We start from the raw sequence: 19,783 nt of genomic DNA on the forward strand, positions 1-19,783 counted from the left end.
GGTAAGAAAAAAAGGCAGATCAAGCTAAAGAATTAATCATGCAGGTCCAATCAGGCAAAAAGGTCTTAAACTGTTTTATTTGCATTCAGACTAAGTCTAGCTGTTGAGAGATGCTGGTGGCCTGAATTAGAGTGGTGGCATTCAAGTTGGGAGTTGAAATGGACAGAACTTAATCCACAAGATGTGAGGGCTGAGGAAGTGAGCTGACACTTTCCAGGGAGGGTAGATGGCACTAGTATTTTATGAAGTGAAACTTGAACAGTTTTTGACTGGATGATTCTGAGGTATGCGACCCAAAAAAAGCAAGTGGCCTGAAGAAGAAAAAGTCTCTGGAGGAACAGGCCTTTGGATGGTATTTAAAACACCAAGGTAAAACTGAAAAGACCAGGAGCCATAACCAACTCCAGCACTTAAAGGTTATTATTGTACAACGACCAATGCAACAACAGTCATTGCTTCTCTCTTTACGTTAACAAGGAGTCTCATGAAATTTTATTCAATTTCAAGGGTACAGACAAGAAGCAGATTTCACAGTTAACACAGAAATAATGCAGCAATGTAATTATTGGTTTGGATGGCTGTACTTGAGGTGGTTCTGAGTGCCAACAACTATTTGATATATCAGCTATCCAGTTTTCTCCGTTCTTCAACTGTTTGCCAGGGCGGGTCCATTACTCCTAACTAGAATGGAAATGAGGTGTATTTACAGAGAAAATATTCTTAAGATGCCAGAGAACACAGAACATCTTTTTGAATAGAGGCTTCAGTCTATAAATGGGTCACTTATTCCCCCAATAAGTTTACCTCTAAGTCAGCCGCTAAAGCCGCTAAAGCAGTCTTCGGGGTTTCTGCTTTAAAAAATGGTCTAAAACTCTTTCTGTCCTTAGAGATTGTAAAATAGTTACACTGACTGGAAACTCTTGAAATAGAACAACTCAATTGTATTTGATAACTTTGTAACACCCCAAAGTCATTATATACATTTAATGCAGTTCCCAAGCCTGCACTAAACCACCACCAACATTGTCATAGTTTGGACAACGTACTGGTCCCTCCAGATAGTCTAGGAAATAAGACTCCAGTGTTTCTCTATGGCACTACAGTGGGCACCACAAGCGGCTGAGCTTTTCATTTAAATAAGGTTATTAAAAATACTCAGTTGACAGTGATTGAGTGCATTTGTAAAGTATCCTCAATCCTTTTTTCAATTCATTGAGGTGAGATTACACTCCCAGAATAAGAAAAAAATATTTTAAATGCATGGAAAATCAAGACTGGATTTGATATGGCTGCTCACTGCCCAGTTAAAAAGGGGGAAAAAAGTTGGTAAGGAAAGGGTAGTTGGGAAGCCTTTCTAATCCACACCAAGTGTCATACAATTATGCATGCATGATTGGGTTTAGACACAAATCCAATGCAATTCATTTTTAAACAGAAGCCAATTATAGATTCATTATTTTGAAGTCAAAAGTACTTATATCTTCTAGTCCACTTATATAAAGCCTACTGAAAATTTTAATTATATTTTAAACCTTTAGGCCTCAGTAGGCTGAATAAAAACAACTTCTATCAATACTAAAGGACGAATACTTCACATAAAAAAAAAAATCAGAGCATGGCAATTTTAACCAGAATTCTCACAGAAATGCTTAACCTATTTTACATGCTACCTGTAAATAGCATCTCAGGAAATTTTTCAAAGATTAATTCAGTAGTCCAAGTAATAAAGCACACTAAAATTTTGACCATGTATTATACTTAAAGCCAACCAATATTTCTGTCAGATCCTGAATCTCCTGTAGTTTCCTTGGTAAAATTTCAAAACCATTATCCACGTGTTATGCCTAACAACTTTAATTAAACCATCACCTAAGATTTTAATTGATTTTTATAGATTAGGATTCCAAATGATTCTATTTATGATAACATTTACAGTCAAGAATCTGTTAATACCTTTAAAGCCAACAGGAAATGATTTGTCTGTGGTCTATGGTGGGCTGGAGTGTGAAGCCCAACTGTTAAGATTGGCAGAAAAAAATACTGCCTCAGGATATGGATACACAAAAGATAATGTCGGCCGGTGAAATATCATTAGGTCCTTTAAAAAGATAATTATTAGGTCATGCATTTGCAATTGGGGTGATGTTATTGCCAAGTGGGGCCAAAAGAAAAATCACCCTTCCTCTTTTTCATATATAAAGCAGATACATCTCTTAGGCACCACCATCACTATGCTATGTCAAAATATCCTGTGGCATTTTTGGTGTTTGGAGTTTTCAATAAGAACAGAAAAAATATCTCTAGGACAATACTCCCAAAATAATTAAGATTAAAAAACCTATAATCAACTCTAAATGCACATTTAATTATGACTAAAGAGACTTATCCTTAGAAACTAACACCAAGTTAGGAAAATCAACTAGCATTTATCCAATCATAATTACAAGTACAATTTTAACATCTGGATTAAGCATTACATATGAGGCCATAGGTGGGCACTGGCAGCTGAGTTCCAAAATTACCACTGAAATTCAAAATGAAAATCTGCTGTCTTTAGGAAGCATTCCCTTTCCTTCTACTATACTGTCCCAGGTGACTTATCCATTTACTGTAATACCATAATAAGTAAATACTACTTTGTTGTTATTAAGAAAAAAAATTATGATCAAAGATCATAATGTAGTTCTGGAAGACTACACACTCTTTCACTATACACAGTATATGATAAAATAGGGTACACTTTGGACGACAGTAACATGCAATGGTTTGGCTGTGGAAGTATTAATGTAGTTTTCACTACATCAGAATTCTGTATGGGTGTTTACAGTTTGGGAATTGGAAGCATGAGAAGGACAATTATTCAACATTTACATAATAGAGACGTCTGAACACATAACATACAGCTACTCCTAAGTATTAACATGGAATATATATATAAAAATTAAAGAACACTGACCTATAACCTAAGTGTAAGGATGGACTTTATTTTTTAAAAAAAGTCTTTTGAGGACTACAAATTACAAAGTAAAAGCAGATCACTATGTAGAAACCTAGTGAATACATTTTGCCTGTGCATGAAAACTTTATCAAAATTATTCATTTAACAACTTCAACCCATTCACAATGGTATCAGTTATAATGTTCTTCTTTATAAGGTTATATATTACACGTTATTCCCTCAAGATGAACTTTTAAACACCAAATTCTTGGTGCATAAGAATGGCACCTTTGAAAGGGGCATTATTCCAAGTTAGTTTCTTTTATCAAGGAAAAAAAAAACTTTCGAAACGTTCACTTTTAACATGAAGTATCTCCACCAAAGTGGTCATATCTTCTTTTCTAATGACTACATATATATATGTGTGTGTATATATATATATAAAATACATATGTGGGTAGCAGCAAGAAAAGAAAAAAGGAAATTAAAAGGCAGCCATTAAAATAAATGGATCAATTATATAGAAGAGATATTTGGCTCATGACAATTTAAAAAGATGGCACCTAGGGTATGTTAATAATAGCCAGATGCTGGAGCTATAAGTATGTTGAGAGAATGAAGCTGATCCAGTATGATCAAGTGGGAATATATTACCATAGCACTTCATTCTTTACAACAAATACTCTTAAGCCAAGAGGAAATGTGTTACATTGAGTCTCAATTAGAACATGCTGACCACTTAAATATTTAATAACTGTGGGTTTTTAGGATAGTCATTGCCTTAATGCACATTACTTTAACTTATTTTTCAAATAGCAATCTCTATACCCATTGTGGGGCTTGAACTCATAACTCTGAAATCAAGAACTGCATGCTCCAACTGACTGAGTCAGCTGAGCGCCCCTAACTCATACTATTTTGAACCTTTCCTTTCAATCCAAGTGCATGACAAGTGTAAAATACTTTAAATGACAAGATTTCTAAGGTACATTTGAAAATGGTTGTCATGAAAAGAATATCCATCTGTTTTGCTGGGAAAGATACAAACCGAATGCAGAAGTTTCTCAAAGGGAAAAAGCTCAACTTTCTTCTTCCTACCTCTGCCACATATAATTTCCCAAAGAACTCACTTTCAAGCTTGTTCTCCATGGCTTTACTAAAGAATGAAAACCAGAGAGCAAACAATTGAGCTCAAGGACATCCAGGGTTAAAAATGCAAGAAAATATCAACATGCAAGCAATGGTGCAAATATTCAAGATTCATGTTAATGAATTCAATTACTGTATATGAGATTTTCATTGATGAGCAGGGCTTTGGGCATACCAAATTATCACACAAATCATTGCCTTTTGAGACTTTGGATACTTTTACAGTTTAATTTGCAAACAGAATTTTTGTAACAAATTATTTTTAACCAAATCATATCTTGAAAACTGTTTATATAGAAAACCCAGGGAATAAAGTGAACTGTTCATTGTGGAAGGCCTTAAATTACATTATTACAGTAGAAAATACAGGAGGTAGAAGATAACTGAAAAGACTAATGCAACATTAGATTCAAATCTATAGCTCCTGTAGCTACTTAAAACATGGTTTTAGAAACTAAACCCAACATTTCCAGTAACCATAGAAACAGTTAAAATAAAATTTGCCATGAAAGCCCTTATATCATGCTTGATATAGGGAGGTAGGAAGATGTAAGAACCAGGACACATGAGACATGACATTTTATCTACAACTCCTGTTTGCTTTACTGAGGGTGTAGTTTCAAAATTCAGTCACCTTCTTCAGCTTCAGACTCAGATTCTAGAAAAGGGGAAAAATGCAGCCAAGCATTATATATCAGAAAGCAAAAGTTTCCATTTATAACTTTGAAGCTTTTTATTACAATTAAGAAATTTTATTAATAATTCCCTACTTATGAGGGGAATATTCAAAAGCCTTCATTTGTAAATCTCAAATGTTTATTTAATTAAATGATCTCAAACTTTCCAATCCCCCTAAGAATGTTAGCATATCGGCTAAGCCATCAAAATAATATTTAAAGTCAAATTCTCCCCCCGACTTAAAGTAAATGAGTATTTGCAGGTCTACCACAAATGAACAAAAATGTGTACTCGAGGTACAAAATAGTATCTGAATGAAAAAAGGCCACATTAAAATTAGTTCTCAGACTTTACCAAACAAACTGCACCAAGGAAAAGACTTACCTTCTTCAGCATTTTTGAGCCACTCTACAAACTTTTTCATTTGCTCAAGGAAGACACTTTTCCCCTTGGCAACATGTGCATCTTTATACCACTTCAGAATGGGCTCTTCACTCAGGACTTCAGCTATAAAGAGAGCAATCATTACATCTGGAAGTTTTCAGGCAGTCAGAAACCATCTAAAGTGCAGATGCCTGCACGGCAGAAAAGAGCCCACTGAAAAGTTAAGTAAAAACTATTGTATTCAAAATGGCCCAACTGGTTTCTTCAATTTTTAAAAAAAAATAGGAAAGATAAAATTAAGAGCCTTATAATAAGAAATGTTTTATCAACTTGTTGCCCATATATGAACCTACAACTAGGAAAAACTTACTAAACCACCAGTGATTCTCTCAACTTACAGTGATTCTCTCTCAATTCACACCCTCCTCCACTGGGACATTAGACAATGTTCAGAGACATTCTTGGTTGTTACGCTGGGGAGGGATGCTACTGAATACTCTATAGTAATAGGATTGTTACCAACCAGAGTTAAATGGCCCAAAATATTAGTAGTGCCAAGACTGAGAAACCTTCTGACAAATGATCAGGGATATTTGACTGATTAAATTTTTTAGGTGTGAAAATGGTACTATGGTTTTACTAAAAACAAAAAAATAGCCCATGTACTTTACAAACCTATACTGAAAAATTAGTTAAATAAAGGTTTCTATGGGACACCTAGGTGGATCTGTGGTTGAGCATCTGCCTTTGGCTCAGGGGCCTGATCCTGGGATCTGGGATCTGGTTCTGCATCGGGCTCCCTGTGGGGAAGGCTGCTTCTCCCTCTGCCTGTGTCTGTGTCTCTGCCTCTGTGTCTCATGAACATTAAAAAAAAAAATTGGGGGGCGGGGGGGGGGGGAATGGGGATATAGGCTTTTTCCACCCAGGTGCCCTGGGGATATAGGCTTCTGTTCTAAGTTTAGAATATAGGAACTAACAAAATCATTTATGAAAACTAGGTCATGGAAATACATGTGCACACAAACTGTACTTACTGGGACCAAAGCTGGTCTGATTTACGTAGAACTGAAGAACACATTATCAACAACCATAGTAAACTAAATATTGCAAAGGACTCTCTCCCAACAAAGTTCTTATCTTTATTAACCACTTTAGACCAGTTGCTGAAAAAGGGAATAACGTTTTGAACTGATCTTCCAAGACAAGTAAAAGTCTATAGTGGATAATGGGGTAGGGTGAAGGGAAGTCAATCTGTCATGGGCCAAAGACTAGAGAGATGTGGAGTGTGTCTGAGGAAGAGAACTGGTAGAGAAGGGAAGGTGAAGTTTGAGGCTGCATCAAGGTTTTAGGTTTTAACTTATTAAAGAGGTTTAGCGATGTTATGCTATTAATGCACTAAAAAAGTACCCAATTTCATACTATGATTACAGGAAAATATTTTATGGAGCTGATATTCAGACAACTACTCATTGGAATTAAAAGGAGTATTCTAGGATCTTTTAAAAAATATTTTATTTAGCTGCAAGAGAAAAAGAGAGCTCACACGAAAGCATGGGGTAGGGGAGAGGGAGATGGAGAAGTGGACTCCCTGCTGAGCATGGAGCCCCATGGGGGGCTTAATCCCAGAACTCTGAGCTCATGACTGGAGCCAAAGTCAGACACTTAACTGACTACGCCACCCAGGCACCCCTAGAATTTTTAATCACAAAATTCGAAATTTAAATTACCTTTATAAAAAAGCACCACTATTTTCTGGAAGGCTTTCATGAAATGAATGTTGTCATAGCAATACTCCTGAATCTTCAATAACAGAGTCAGCTCAGACTGACCTTGAGTAGTAAAGGCAGCAAGTAGAGGGCTGTATTGCTTTTAAAGGGAAAGGAGAAAAAAACTTCATCATTTTTTATAATAACCCTTCATTTCAAAATTCCTAAAATATAGAAAATAACATCTTTTAAAATCACTATGAATTATGTGTAGTGGAAACTTAATAAATAAATAAATAAAGTTATTAAATAAATGAGAAGAATCTACAAAGCATCTAAGTCAAATAAATAATACGGCACCAGGGAATCCAGACAACTGTCAATACAATGTTAATAATTTAGAAGATAAAAAAGGAGTGCTCTTATTTTCCAATATTCCCTTCAAAAGCAAACACCAAATTGCAGGCTTATGCTAATTTTAAACATGTATTTGTTTTTCACCTGTGAACCAAAGAAAAGTCAGACTTTTTAAAAGATTACCCAGTTCTTAGAGGAAATTATGCTAAGAGAAATAAGTTAATCAGAGAAAGACAATCACCATATGACCTCAATCATACGTGAAGAAAGGGAAAAATAAAGAAGAAATCAGAGAGGGAGTCATCCATAAGACACTTAATCAGAGAAAACACACTGAGGATTGCTAGAGGGGAGGGGGTGGGGGGTAACTGGGTGATGGGCACTGAGGAGGGCACACAATGTAATGAGCATTGGGTGTTATTACTGACCTCTACCTCTGAAACCAGCAATATATTACATGTTAATTAACTGAATTTAAATAAATTTTAAAAAGTTGAGAACTGCCATAAATAGTTCTGTCAACTCACTAGTGGTTATTCCCAGGAACCACAGGATATGATACATCCTCTAAGTACAGCAACAGCTCACTTATCCCCACTTAAAAGCAGACTCATGTTTTGCAAAGGCATAATTCTAATACCTTCAAGTGCTTGATGGCTTGCTCTGCTACAAGCTCTTCCTTTTTGTTCCATTCCACGGTGCTCATTACACTGGACCAGACTATTCCAATGACAACGGGTTCCGGGATGTTGTTTTTTTTCATTTCTTCCTTGACATACAAAATTATCTGCAAAAAGAATCCAAATTTAGTAAAAGAAATCAATTTTGATATGTACACTCTACACACCAAACTCACACCTTTTATGAATACATAAAAACATCTTTCCACACAACTGGCATCGACCACACGTGTACCACATGTAGTCAGAGAACTTTTAAAACTGGAAAAGATGGAACTCAAGTCCAAACCTTAATTTACACATAGACAAACTGCCTAGGAAAGAAGGGAGATGGAAACAGATGATCTACCTATTGGCTTGCACCCTACAAAATCCCCAAGTATTGAAATTTCTGGGCACTAGTAAAGCACTAAATATAAAAATATGAAAAAGACTGATGAAAGGCCCCAACATAACATTCTATAGCTAGTAATTAAAAAAACACTCTGGTGAAATACTTTAAAGCCTCAAGAAAATGTTTATTTTCTTCACCAGAAAGAAACCATAAAGATGGTCTAAACAGAAGTATCTTACATCCTTAAATGGATCACCACGGGACATCTGTTCTTGAAGTTCTTTCTGGAGTTCCTTTCGAGCTCCTATGGTTTGTTGATTCCGAACATATTCTGAAAGTTCTTTCAAGCCTGCCTCAGTAAAATACTTTGTGAAGTGTTCAACGCTTTGTTTATTGGCAGGAAAAAGTTCCTGAAAGGAGAACTTAATCTGGTTAAATGGTCTTTAATCGTATCAAGAAAAACACTTCCTCTTTTCACAGACTAGAAATGAGAAAATTCCCTTATTACACTTTAAGTGTTGGCAAGAATAAAACAAGTTACAAACCATCAGTCTGTTATCCATGCTGACTTTCCGAAGACTTGCAGCTACTGCATTGATATCTTTTTCATTTATCCATGATTTAAAGAGCTTTACAGCAAAAGCTGCTGAAACCCCTGTAGAACAAAAGAGCTTACTTAACAAAAGCAGATTTCAACAACTGTATCTCTTCATTTCAACGCACGGAATTATTCATTTTATCCCTAAACTTCCTTCAGCCACTAAGCTGCTTACCATTTCACTCCAATTTTTCTATCATTGGCTAGTTATATATTTTTATAGTGATTAAACTCCTTTTGAATGTGTGAAAGTAACAGTTCTGACACTTCAGAGGGTGGCTGTGAGAAATATGGCACATTAAGTACTTAGTACTTTAAGTTTTTAAAAAGTTGGTTTTTTAAGTGTAACAAATTATTTAACTATGAAAATTACAAGAGGGACACCTTATTTTCTTTTTGGCTTAACATGTCCCCCAACTGGAATTAATCCTTCTGGGTTTCCCTGGCATTTCTCTTTTTATGTATAACCACATTTTGTTTGAACTTTGGACATTTGCTATATGCTTAATGATAGCCAAAGATATACATGAAATACCTAGTGAATTTTATTAGAATTAAGGATGGTTAAAAAAACGATGACAATTATACAAGTCAAATCTACATGAACAACATCCTTGCTTTTCTATCAGTTCATCTTTCATGCTCTTATCTATCCCCACTCTCAGCTAACCAAAGAGAATTCGTTACCAAAGATTGATTACCTTCTTTAACCAAATTCTCATTATAAAGGCTATTAAGAATGGATGCATTAAGTGTTCCATTAGCCAGAAGAACACCAGTCAACATAGCCAGCTTGTTCCTCTCCGACTCTGAAAAACCCTTTAAGAACAGCAGCAGCTATAAAAGTAAACAGTTAAAGGTTAAAAGAGTAATTCCATTTACTTACTACTTCTTTATATATTATATATAAAGAAGTAGTAAGACAAACTACAGTGGTTAAAAGTAGGGGCTCTGGGGTCTAACCATTCAAATTTTTATCTCAGTTGTAATACTGGTTGAGTGATCGTGGGCAAGTTACTTAACCTCTGTGGCTCAGTTTCTTCATAAGTAAATGTGGATAATAAAACTTGCCTCACAGAGTTAGAGTATTAAATGAGTTAATAATTACAATAGTACCTGAAACGTGATGTTACTATTAACATTACTAGATTTTTTGGTCTGCCTATATATAGAATAACTAAGACTCCAACAGCAAGTGTGCTAAATTTCTTTCACAATCAGAATAGCTCTGATTCTCTATCCCCTATCTTGAACAAACTCCATTTTGATCTTTAGCCTTTTGCCACTTGCTTGGACACAAAGCTAAGGAAAGTGTATAGCAAATTAAACTAAATGATACACCCCAAACTACATTTCAGGCCTAAAATAGCTAATCATTTCAAATCTGTGACAGGACTAAGATACAACATTCTCCTCTTTGACCCCAACCTGTGTTTCCAGAAAGCATGCTGTTCTTCATACCTTTTTTACTTCATCTTCAAAACCTTTCTCCAGGTATTTGTAGCGCCTGATTAACTTGTTAAAAACCTATGAAGAACAGTGAAGGAACTTAATGATAATTTCGTATTTATACATGTCAGATTCCTAAAAGATTTGAGTATCTCATAGAATCTTTAGAACATCGAAGAAGTAAACCTTCCACTGAAGAGAAGAGGTTACAAGAGATTGTCAACTCTCAAACTCTACAGTATGCTGATCTAACACTTAAGCCACCCCACAATAGATTTTTATTGCTAAATATTAAAGCAAGAATTACTGCTTAAACACAAGTCGTCTAACCATTTGTAGGATATTAACGGAGTAAGATCACAGAATATAGTTCTACTTTCCTAATGACACAGATAACAAATCTCTAGGCTAGATACACTTGAATTATTTGCTTTCAGTAACAGAAACTTAACTATGTATGAAACCTTCAAATGAAATTTTGATTGGAAAGCTAATCTGCCTATAAACCATTCTTCTTTAAAAAGTTATATGCAAAAAAAAAAAAAAAAAAAAAAAGTTATATGCAGGGTGCCTCAGTCATTTAAGTGTCTGACTTTGGCTCTGGTCATGATCCCAAGTCAGGGTCCTGGGATCAAGACCCCCTTGTCACTCTGTGTTCCCTCCTCTGCTTATCGTCTCTCATGTGCTCTCAAATAAATAAAATGATTCAATCTTTTCTGCTTTGTTTTCCTTAACACATTTCATTATATTGCAACAAAGAGTATCTCTAAACCTTCAGTTCAAATTCCTTCAAATCTATTTTCAACCTCTTAAAAGTAGACTATTCCCATTCAGATAGATAATAGCTAACTGCAATAAATACGTAAAATTTCATTTACCTGAGCAAATGCTTGCATGGTCTCTAGGTCTTCTTGTGCTGCGAACACACAGACATCTGTACGCATCATGTCATCTGCCAGTGTACCACCTGGGGCTAAGGTATATATTACAAAAAATTTGCAGTGACTTTCATTTGCAATTAGTAATTGTTTCAATCTCACTTTCTGGAAGGATTCCCATTATAAAATAAAATGACAAAAATTCTAAAAGATGATCTGAAAGCAGTCAGTATCTCAGTAGGAACATGGTTGATTCAATATGCATAAAAAGTGAAACAGTTTAAGGGAATCAACCTCCTTTAGCAACCCAATTAAACTTGTAGCATTAACCATCCAACAGTATCAAATTTGTCACTCAAGCAGAGATGTTCTAAGTTGGTTTTGATAATGTAACTTCCCATAGAGAAAACAACCCTTCAAGTTGCCAGAGAGACTGGACTGTAAAAGCCTACAAGATAGGAACTGTATCTTTTACATATATTTGTAAGTATTTACGGATAAAGTGATGTTTGATATACACTTTGAAATATTGGGGAAGGGGGCAAAGTCAGTTGGGACACAGCAAGAGTATGACTGTTAACAATTACTAAAGTCAGGTAATAGACCAGAAATTCATTATAGTATTCTCTCTAGGACAGCTCTGAAAATTTCTTTAGTAAAAGTGTTAAAAAGAATTGTGGCTCAGTGGTTGAGCACCTGCCTTTGGCTCAGGGTGTGATCCCAGGTTCCCGGGATGGAGTCCCACATTGGGCTCCTTATAGGAAACCTGCTTCTCCCTCTGCCTAGGTCTCTGCCACACTCTCTCTCTCATGAAGGAAGAAAGGAAGAAAGGAGGAAAGGAAGAAAGAAAGAAAATGGATATTTCTGGGCACCTGGGTGGCTTAGTTGGTTAAGCTGAGCCTTCAGCTCAGGTCATGATCCCGGGATCGAGTGGAGTCCTATGGAGTCCTACATTGGGGTTCCCTACTCAGTGGGGAGCCTGCCTCTTCCCCTCCCCCCTACTTCTGCTCTCTCTCAAATAATTAAATAAAATCTAAAAAAAGAAAATGGATATTTCTTACTACAAAATGATGATACAGTGGAAGAAATACTCATTTGACTAAGCATTAGAACATATGAACCTAAGTTTCTTGGTTCCACCAGAGTAATTATTTGACTTCATGTAAGTCACCAATGCCTCTCTAAGCCTCCACCCTACAGGCTTACAAATTGAGTTCTGACTCTATCAGCCTGTGAGGGTCAATATAGTATCACTGTGAAAACATTTTGAAATATCTTAAAGAGCTATGGAAATGAAATTACCATCATCATTTGAAGATATATAGCTAAATGGCACATTCTCTTAAGATATCCTGAGCTGCTGAGGGTGGAGGTAGGAGTAAGTTAGAGCAGTGCTGTGTGACAGAAACACGAGTCGCATGATTTAATTTCATGTCTAGTAACTTTATTAAAAGGTGTAATTTTAATATACTCTAACCCAACATATCAAAAATATTGATTTAAACATTTCAGTATTCAAAATGTTATTGAGAAGTCTTATGTTCTTTTTTATAGTAAGTCTTTAAAATCCAATGTGTATTTGATGCTTATAGAACCCTCAATTTAGATTATCCACTTTCCAAGCGATCAATAGCCACATGCGGGTAGTGGCTAATGTACTGAAGAGTGCAGGAATAGTCCTCAAGCATACAAAAAAAAAGTATTTCGTAAGACAGAAGAGGTAAGGGTTTCTCCATTAACTCAGAGTGTTCAAACACAGGGTGTGTTCAAACACAGGCTGGAAAAATTATTGATCGGGGATGCAATAAGAACACAAGAATCAGAAAAGTCATCCTGAAATGTTATGGCTTTGTAAAAGATTTCAACTATAAAGCTAGACAAGGCTTTATAATTTGCTAGATTATGAAATAGTTTGCTACGTTACTAAAATCTGGGAGGAAAAAAAATGGAAAAACTATAAGGAGGTAAAAAGCCGAAAACAAAGCCACCCCAATTTGAGAGGATTCTCCAATAGTTCATATTCTGGATTCCACATAAACTCTATACATAACACTTCCCACAAAACCCAGACACTTACCCAGCATTCCGCCGGCCACCAGAATGTCAAAGAGTGTTTCTGCATATCGGCGGTAATCAAGTTTTGCTCCAGAAGCATCAAGAAACTTTGCTACTGCTTCCAAATCAGTACCAGTTTCAGTTAAGCCTTGAATAATACAGTCTTGAAACTGAGTAGGGTCAAACCTCTCTTTTTCATCTGGCGGGGGGAGGGGGGAGAAACCCCACAACATTGAAACGGCTTACCAAAATACCAAGAAACCATCACTTTATGAAAAGTGTTAAATACTGAATAAATTAACCACGTTTAGCACAATCTTATTTATTTCGACAGATGGAAAATACAAACACAAGAAAAAAGACTAAACATACACTCTGCAAATGCAAGGCATGACAGCCTAGTCACAAGAATTGTGTGGCTTTTCTTCCACTATTTTTTCACACAAGTCTCATAAGTGGTAAGTTAAACGAGCTAGTATGTTCCTACTGCCAGGAGAATATTTCTATCCTGAATGCTCTTCTATCACCCCTGGGCTTTTCTGAAATTTAGGACATTCTCTAAATTTCAGGTGAACCTCATTATTGGGTGAAATTTTGCCCAAACACTGGAACTCTTTATTCTTTTCTTTAAATGCCCATAACACTTTCTATGTTTGTTTAAATCATTCATTTGATACTTAACAGGGCCTTAGGTGCATACCCAGCCTTTACTGGGTTGCCATCACACACTCTATGATAGGTTTGACCTCCCTCTCTAGGTTAGATGCTATCTTCTTTTTCACACAGCACTAGAGTGACCAACTCTGCCCTGTTTTAGCACTGAATAGCCTATGTCCTGGGAACTATCTTCAGTCTCAGGCAAATTCCAATTAATTGTTCATGCTACCCAGCACCCCATCATCAAGAACTAGGAGGGCATGAGTGATCTCAGTCTGGAACTGGGTAAGTGGCAGCTCTTCTTGCTAATAACAATAAAACTACTTGATACTACCACATACTCAAGAGAATACAGGCTTTCCTCCATTACTGCTGAATTGCTTTGGTTTCCAACCTCTGTTCCTCCTCTTGAGAAAATTTACCAGGTTAAATCTAAAGAAATCTGCAAAGACTAGAATCTAATCTCTCTTCAGCCTCCCCACTCTAAGAGGACAGTCTATGATCAGGGATGACAAGATTCTGTAACATGTATCTCAAACTGTGTTAGCCAGGGTAGAAAAATACAATTTAGAACCAGTAGCTGACCCAGTTTCCTCAAAATTTCCTGTAAAATAAGGTCAATAGGTTTTTGAGCAATAACATCAAAAGATTTTGGGGAAAGCATTAAGCCTAATGCAAAATATACCTGAGATCACAGCTCATTTAACTTTGTATCACTAGTATAGTGCCTTGCTACACAATTTAATATTCACCTAATCATCCACTAATAGAAGCGGTTAATAACATTCCAGTACTTTTTTTAGTCTTTGAGAAATATAGAACTTCAAAAGACATACAAAAAATGTGAACTCTGTTCCATAATTAACTTCCATGCATGAAGCCTGGTTTTTCTCTCACAAACCTTCACAAAGTTTGGGAGAAATCAGCAATCATGTCAGGAGCTCTCCTTTCATAAGTTGACTTTTTCTCCTCAAGCAAAAGTCTGCTTGGATAAAATTTAGCTAGTGAAAATTCACTCCATATTTAAAAGAAATGGACCTTATTCTCACAATAAAAAGACCATTCAGTAACCTGCATAGAGATATATATGTTGGGCAGCCCCGGTGGCTCAGCGGTTTAGCGCCACCTTCAGCCCAGGGTGGGATCCTAGGGCCCTGGGATCGAGTTCTGCGTCGGGCTCCCTGCATGGAGCCTACTTCTCCCTCTGCCTGTGTCTCTGCCTCTCGTTCCCTCTGAGTCTCTCATGAATAAATAAATAAAATCTTAAAAAAAGATACATATATGTTGATACTAAAAACTAAAAGCTTAAAAAACAGAAATATTAACGGTACATCTAAAATGGCAGTCAGGTAGAAATTCAAGTTCCTTTCTGGTATTTTCTCTTACAATTTACTATTAAGCAGCTGTGCCCCAGAGAAACCAACATGTAAAAGTTATTCCGGGAGTTTGAAGAGAGAGATTAAAACATAAATATTTACCTCTTTTTCTGGTTTTAAAACGCTGGCCTGATAGCGTTGGCTTTTGCTGCTTTTGATTATTCATAAAAGACACCCTAAGAAAAGACAAACAGAGCCTTAAAAATATCAGTGCCGGAACATTGATTTTTAAAAACAAAGCATCGAACCTTGGTCTGCTCACAGAGAGAAGTCAAACATCACACACACTTGCAGCCGGGCACTACCATGAATCACCTCGGCCTGGATGATCTGCAACCTCGAACGCTGCATTTCTCCCCTACGAGAAACCCTTTACAGAGGTGGAATGTGATTGTAACTTTTAGAGGACCTTACAGCCACGTAGTGACTGGTGGCAAACCACCCATCACAAACACAATTGTTGGCTTTCCTCCTTCCTCCTCAATAGAGTCCCCGGCAGAGTCCCCTACCTCTAAGCATCCGGGAAGGCTAAAGGAGACGACCACCACGGTCAGGAGGGATCCAACCCGTGCACGTCAGTTTTCAGACCCCGTCAAAGGCGGAGTCGGTCCCCCAGAGGCGCCCGCAGCGGCCGCCCGCGGCACTCCGGCGCGCACGGCGAGCGGACGGCAGGCCCAGCCTCCTGTGCCCGGGCCCCGCGGCCCACGTCTCCTCCCCGGGCACGTGTCTCTCCCTCCACGCCCTTCCCGCGCCGGCCAAGCGAACGCGATAATCCGCCCCCACCCCGGTCCCCCGTGGCCACCGCGGGCCGCCGTAGGGGCTGCTCCCCGCCCGCGGCCCCTTCCCCACTGACCCGGTCGCCGGCGGTGGCGGCCGCCGCAACGCGCGCACCACAGGCGCCGAGGCGCTCCGCGCCGGGGGCCCGGCCGCCCCGTACATCCGCCCGCCCTCCAGCGAAAGCAGCGGCGGCGGAGGCGGCCGCAGAGGTGGTGGCGGCGCCTCCGCCCCGCCCGCCAGGACCCCCCACGCGTACATCACCCAACAGAGGCCGCAGCGGCTTTGTTACCCAGGCCGCGCAGGGCGGCAGCCGGGGCGGGCGCGGTCGCTGGCGCCGCGGCGTACAGCCGGGCCCCCCGTTCCGCTCCGGGCCGCGACCCGTCGACCTCCCTGCTGAGGCGGCGGCGGCGGCGGCCCTCGAATCCAGGCCCCGCATCCGGCCTGGCCTCCTGCGGCGGCCTCCGCTCGCCCCCGCCCCGCCGCCCGCCCGGGGCCGCCGCCGAGGGGCCCGGCCGCGGCCAGGGACGAGCGGGCGTCGCGCCTCACCGAATTTAAGGCGAAGAGAAAAGAGCCAGAAATCCCCGATGTGGCGGCAACTGCGGCGGTGTCTCCTCTGCGACCGGAACTAACGCGAGGAGGAGGGAAGAGGTGTCACCCCCGCCCCGGCCAGCCTCCTATCGCGAGATTTCTTCCTCGGGGCGGCCACCCCCGCGTCCCTCGCGGTCGCGGCCTTGAGCCTCGGCCTCGCGCATTCCTTGGGGCTCGGGGGTGGGAACGCGGGCAAGGGGATGGAGCGGGGGTTTCGAGGCTTCTCTGCGCCTTCCTTGGGTTCCAGGCTTTCCGGGAGCTTATCCTGGACGAGCCTGTCTTTTCCGTCTCCGCCCCATGCGGCCCTCTTAGCACTTGGAGCGGCTGCGGGAGCAGATACCCCGGCGCCCCCCCCGCCGGGCCCGATGCACTTGGGCGCGTCCGCCCGGACCCCTCCCCCTCGAGTCGGAAGTGGAGCCCGGGGGCCGGGCGCGCTCGGACCCGTCCTGGGCAGTGGCGGAGCCGGGCCTGGGGCTGCTCCGCTGACCTCCGCTGACCCCCGCTGACCCCCGCTGACCTCCGCGCCCGCGGGCGTCGACGGCGTTCGCTCGGCGGTGCTGGCCGGGTGGGCCGTGCCCCGCGGTCCCAGGAGCGAGGGAGGTCCTGACGGAGGGCTTCCGAAGAAACCCTGCCCTCCTCCTGGGCCTCTGCTCCTGGCGGCGGCCTTTGTCGTTTTCTGCTGAGTGTCGTGCTCTCGGGCACCTGGAGAGCATCAGACCCCCCCCCCCCCCCCCCCCAGGACTTTTAAAAACACGGCTTCCTGGGTCAGATCACCAGCACAGAAGATGTAGATCTGTTGTGGGACTTTATTTTTATTTTATTATTATTTTTTAAGATGTTATTTATTTATTCATGACAGAGAGAGAAAGGCAGAGACACAGGCAGAGGGAGGAGCAGGCTCCCTGCAGGGAGCCCGACGCGGGACTCGACCCCAGGACCACGTCCTGAGCCAGAGGCGGACACCCAACCCTGAGCCGCCCAGGCGTCCCTGTAGTGGGACTTTAACAGCAAGTTCCATGTGATGCTGATGAAGCTGGTCTACACTTTGAGAACCACCAAGTTAGGGGCTGTATCATTAGGGAGCTGGGGGCGAGGCAGTAAGTGCCAGAAGCACTGTACAAACAGACGTACAACGTCTCCCAAGATCTAGCCTCGTGTTTTTATCTCCTGTTTGCATTAGTCATTTGCCTCGAAAACAAACACCAAAACCCCACAAACTCCCGAGTTTGTTTCTACAGGTCACCTTCCCTGGACTCTGCTTCTCTTCCTTACACGTTTTTGGCAAATTAGTTTTTTTTTTTTTTTAATACATTTATTCATGAGAGACACACAGAGAGAGAGAGGCAGAGGGAGAAGCAAGCTCCACGCAGGGAGCCCAACGTGGGACTCGATTCGGGTCTCCAGGATCAGGCCCTGGGCTGAAGGCGGGCACTAAGCTGCTGAGCCACCCCGGCTGCCCAGTAAATTAGTTTTTATTAGTTGATTTATTTTATCTGACCTGCCCCCATCCTCTCACAACTGTTTGGAAAATTACTTTCTCAAGAGTTCTTTTCTGAAATGATTGCCAAATCCAGTGATCTTTCAGTCCTCACCGTCCTATCCTCCTCTGGGCACTTAGGGCATTACCCATGTCCTTACAACTTTGTTCCGGTTGCCTCCCTGATACTCCTTTGTAATTGCTGCCACCTCTTTTTCGTGCTCAGACCTTTTTTTCTCCCATCATGCTTTCTTACATGACAGTCTCGGATATTCCTAGTGATTTAATTTTTAAAAGTGGGACAAATTCTATTGAATCATTAAATATTTGTTAAGTCTAGGCTCTAAGCCCTTCCACACTGAGGGAATAGCAGTGGGAAAGTCCTGTGGTTGGAAAACCCTGACCTGTTGGAGGATCTGAAAGAGGCTAGTGTGACAGGATCTTGGTGGGAGATGGGAGGACTGCGGGGAGCACGGAGAAGTGGCAAGAGTCAGATTTCTAAGCCTAACCCTTTTTCCCAAGTCCCCAAGCCCCACTCTTTGGTACCTCCCTAAATGCCAAATTAAACACTCTTCTTACTATTGATTACTCTTCCTCTTACCCCAAGGCTGTTTTTCTCACTTCTGAAGTTCTGTTAAGGATACAGTGTTTTACCAATAAAAATAAGAGCAACTTTCATGTGGTAGATACATGTATTCTGTATTCTTCTAAGCACTTCACCTTATTTAATCCTCAAAACTAACTTATGATCTAGGAACTATTATTTGCTCCATTTAATAGACTAAAAGGCTGAGGCATAGAGAGCTCAAGTAACTAACCCACGGTCACAGAAGTAGTAAATTGAAGAGCTTCATTTGAACTCAGGCAGTCTGGCTGCACCACTATAGCATGACTGCCTTGCCACCAAGATCTTATTTATCCATTCAACAAATAGTTATGGAACTAAAGACCACTAGAGGTACAGAGGTGACAAGTTAGACCGCTGACCTCACAAAGCTTATCATCTATATTTGTCACATTTCTCAATTCCATCACTTTTTTCCAGTATCATCTTCATCTAGACTTCTATTTCCCCTAAGTAACTGGGACTTTTGCAATGACTTCCTAACTGCTATCCCTTTCTCCACACTTCCAGAGTAACCTTCCCAAATGCAGCCTGAATCATTTTTCTTCACTGTTTAAATACCTTGGTTTGTATTCCAGATCACCCAGGGATAGTTTTGGCCAATGTTTCTCACCTTTACTTCCCGTCTCATTGGTAGTTCTTAATCTGTTATTGCCCTCCATTGTGGGGTGTATAGCAAGCAATTTTTGACTAAAAACTGTATTAAATTTAGCAAGTGATTTTCATTTTCAAAAAAGTTGTTTATTTATTTGTAGAAAGAGAGAATGGGGAAAGGGGCAGGGGGGAAGGAGAGAGAAAGTTCTCGAGCAGACTCCCTGTTGAGCATGGAACCTATGTGTGGCTTGATCCTAAGACCCTGAGATCATGACCTGAGTAGATATCAAGAGTCAAAACACCCAACCTACTGAGCCACCCAGGTGCCCCAGCAAGTGATTTTCTTTTAAAAATTAAAGCAGATTGAAGATCATCTCTTATAAGATCATTCTCACTTACTTACATTCTAATATGTGTTCCTAGAAGTGGTGGTGGTTGGGGATGGGGGTCATTGGGAATTGTATATGGCAGGCAGCCTATTTT

The 19,783-nt window shown here is 40.3% G+C and overlaps 1 protein-coding gene across 1 annotated transcript; it reads right to left on the minus strand.

The window, feature by feature from the left end:
* Positions 1-463: 463 nt before the first annotated feature.
* On the minus strand, positions 464-16,987 carry BZW1 (basic leucine zipper and W2 domains 1). Its single transcript, XM_026002587.2, has 12 exons — positions 16,563-16,987; positions 15,342-15,415; positions 13,229-13,405; positions 11,152-11,246; positions 10,286-10,351; positions 9,526-9,661; positions 8,772-8,881; positions 8,466-8,636; positions 7,853-7,999; positions 6,877-7,015; positions 5,150-5,272; positions 464-4,745 (listed from the first exon to the last, which is right to left on the minus strand). The coding sequence occupies exons 2-12, from the start codon at positions 15,403-15,405 to the stop codon at positions 4,714-4,716; spliced, it is 1,260 nt and encodes a 419-aa protein (XP_025858372.1). The 5' UTR covers positions 15,406-15,415; positions 16,563-16,987; the 3' UTR covers positions 464-4,713.
* Positions 16,988-19,783: the final 2,796 nt, after the last annotated feature.

The sequence above is a fragment of the Vulpes vulpes genome, chromosome 16 (assembly GCF_048418805.1).
Source record: "Vulpes vulpes isolate BD-2025 chromosome 16, VulVul3, whole genome shotgun sequence".
Classification (NCBI taxonomy): Eukaryota; Metazoa; Chordata; class Mammalia; order Carnivora; family Canidae; genus Vulpes; species Vulpes vulpes.

Excerpts from the sequence above, each read along its gene's own strand:
- BZW1 (XM_026002587.2), bottom strand. The coding sequence starts at position 15,405 with ATGAATAATCAAAAGCAGCAAAAGCCAACGCTATCAGGCCAGCGTTTT. Across the intron at positions 13,406-15,341 it reads TTTTAAAACCAGAAAAAGAG|ATGAAAAAGAGAGGTTTGAC; the intron begins GTAAATATTTAT and ends TCCCCCCGCCAG. Across the intron at positions 8,882-9,525 it reads TGAGAATTTGGTTAAAGAAG|GGGTTTCAGCAGCTTTTGCT; the intron begins GTAATCAATCTT and ends TTTGTTCTACAG.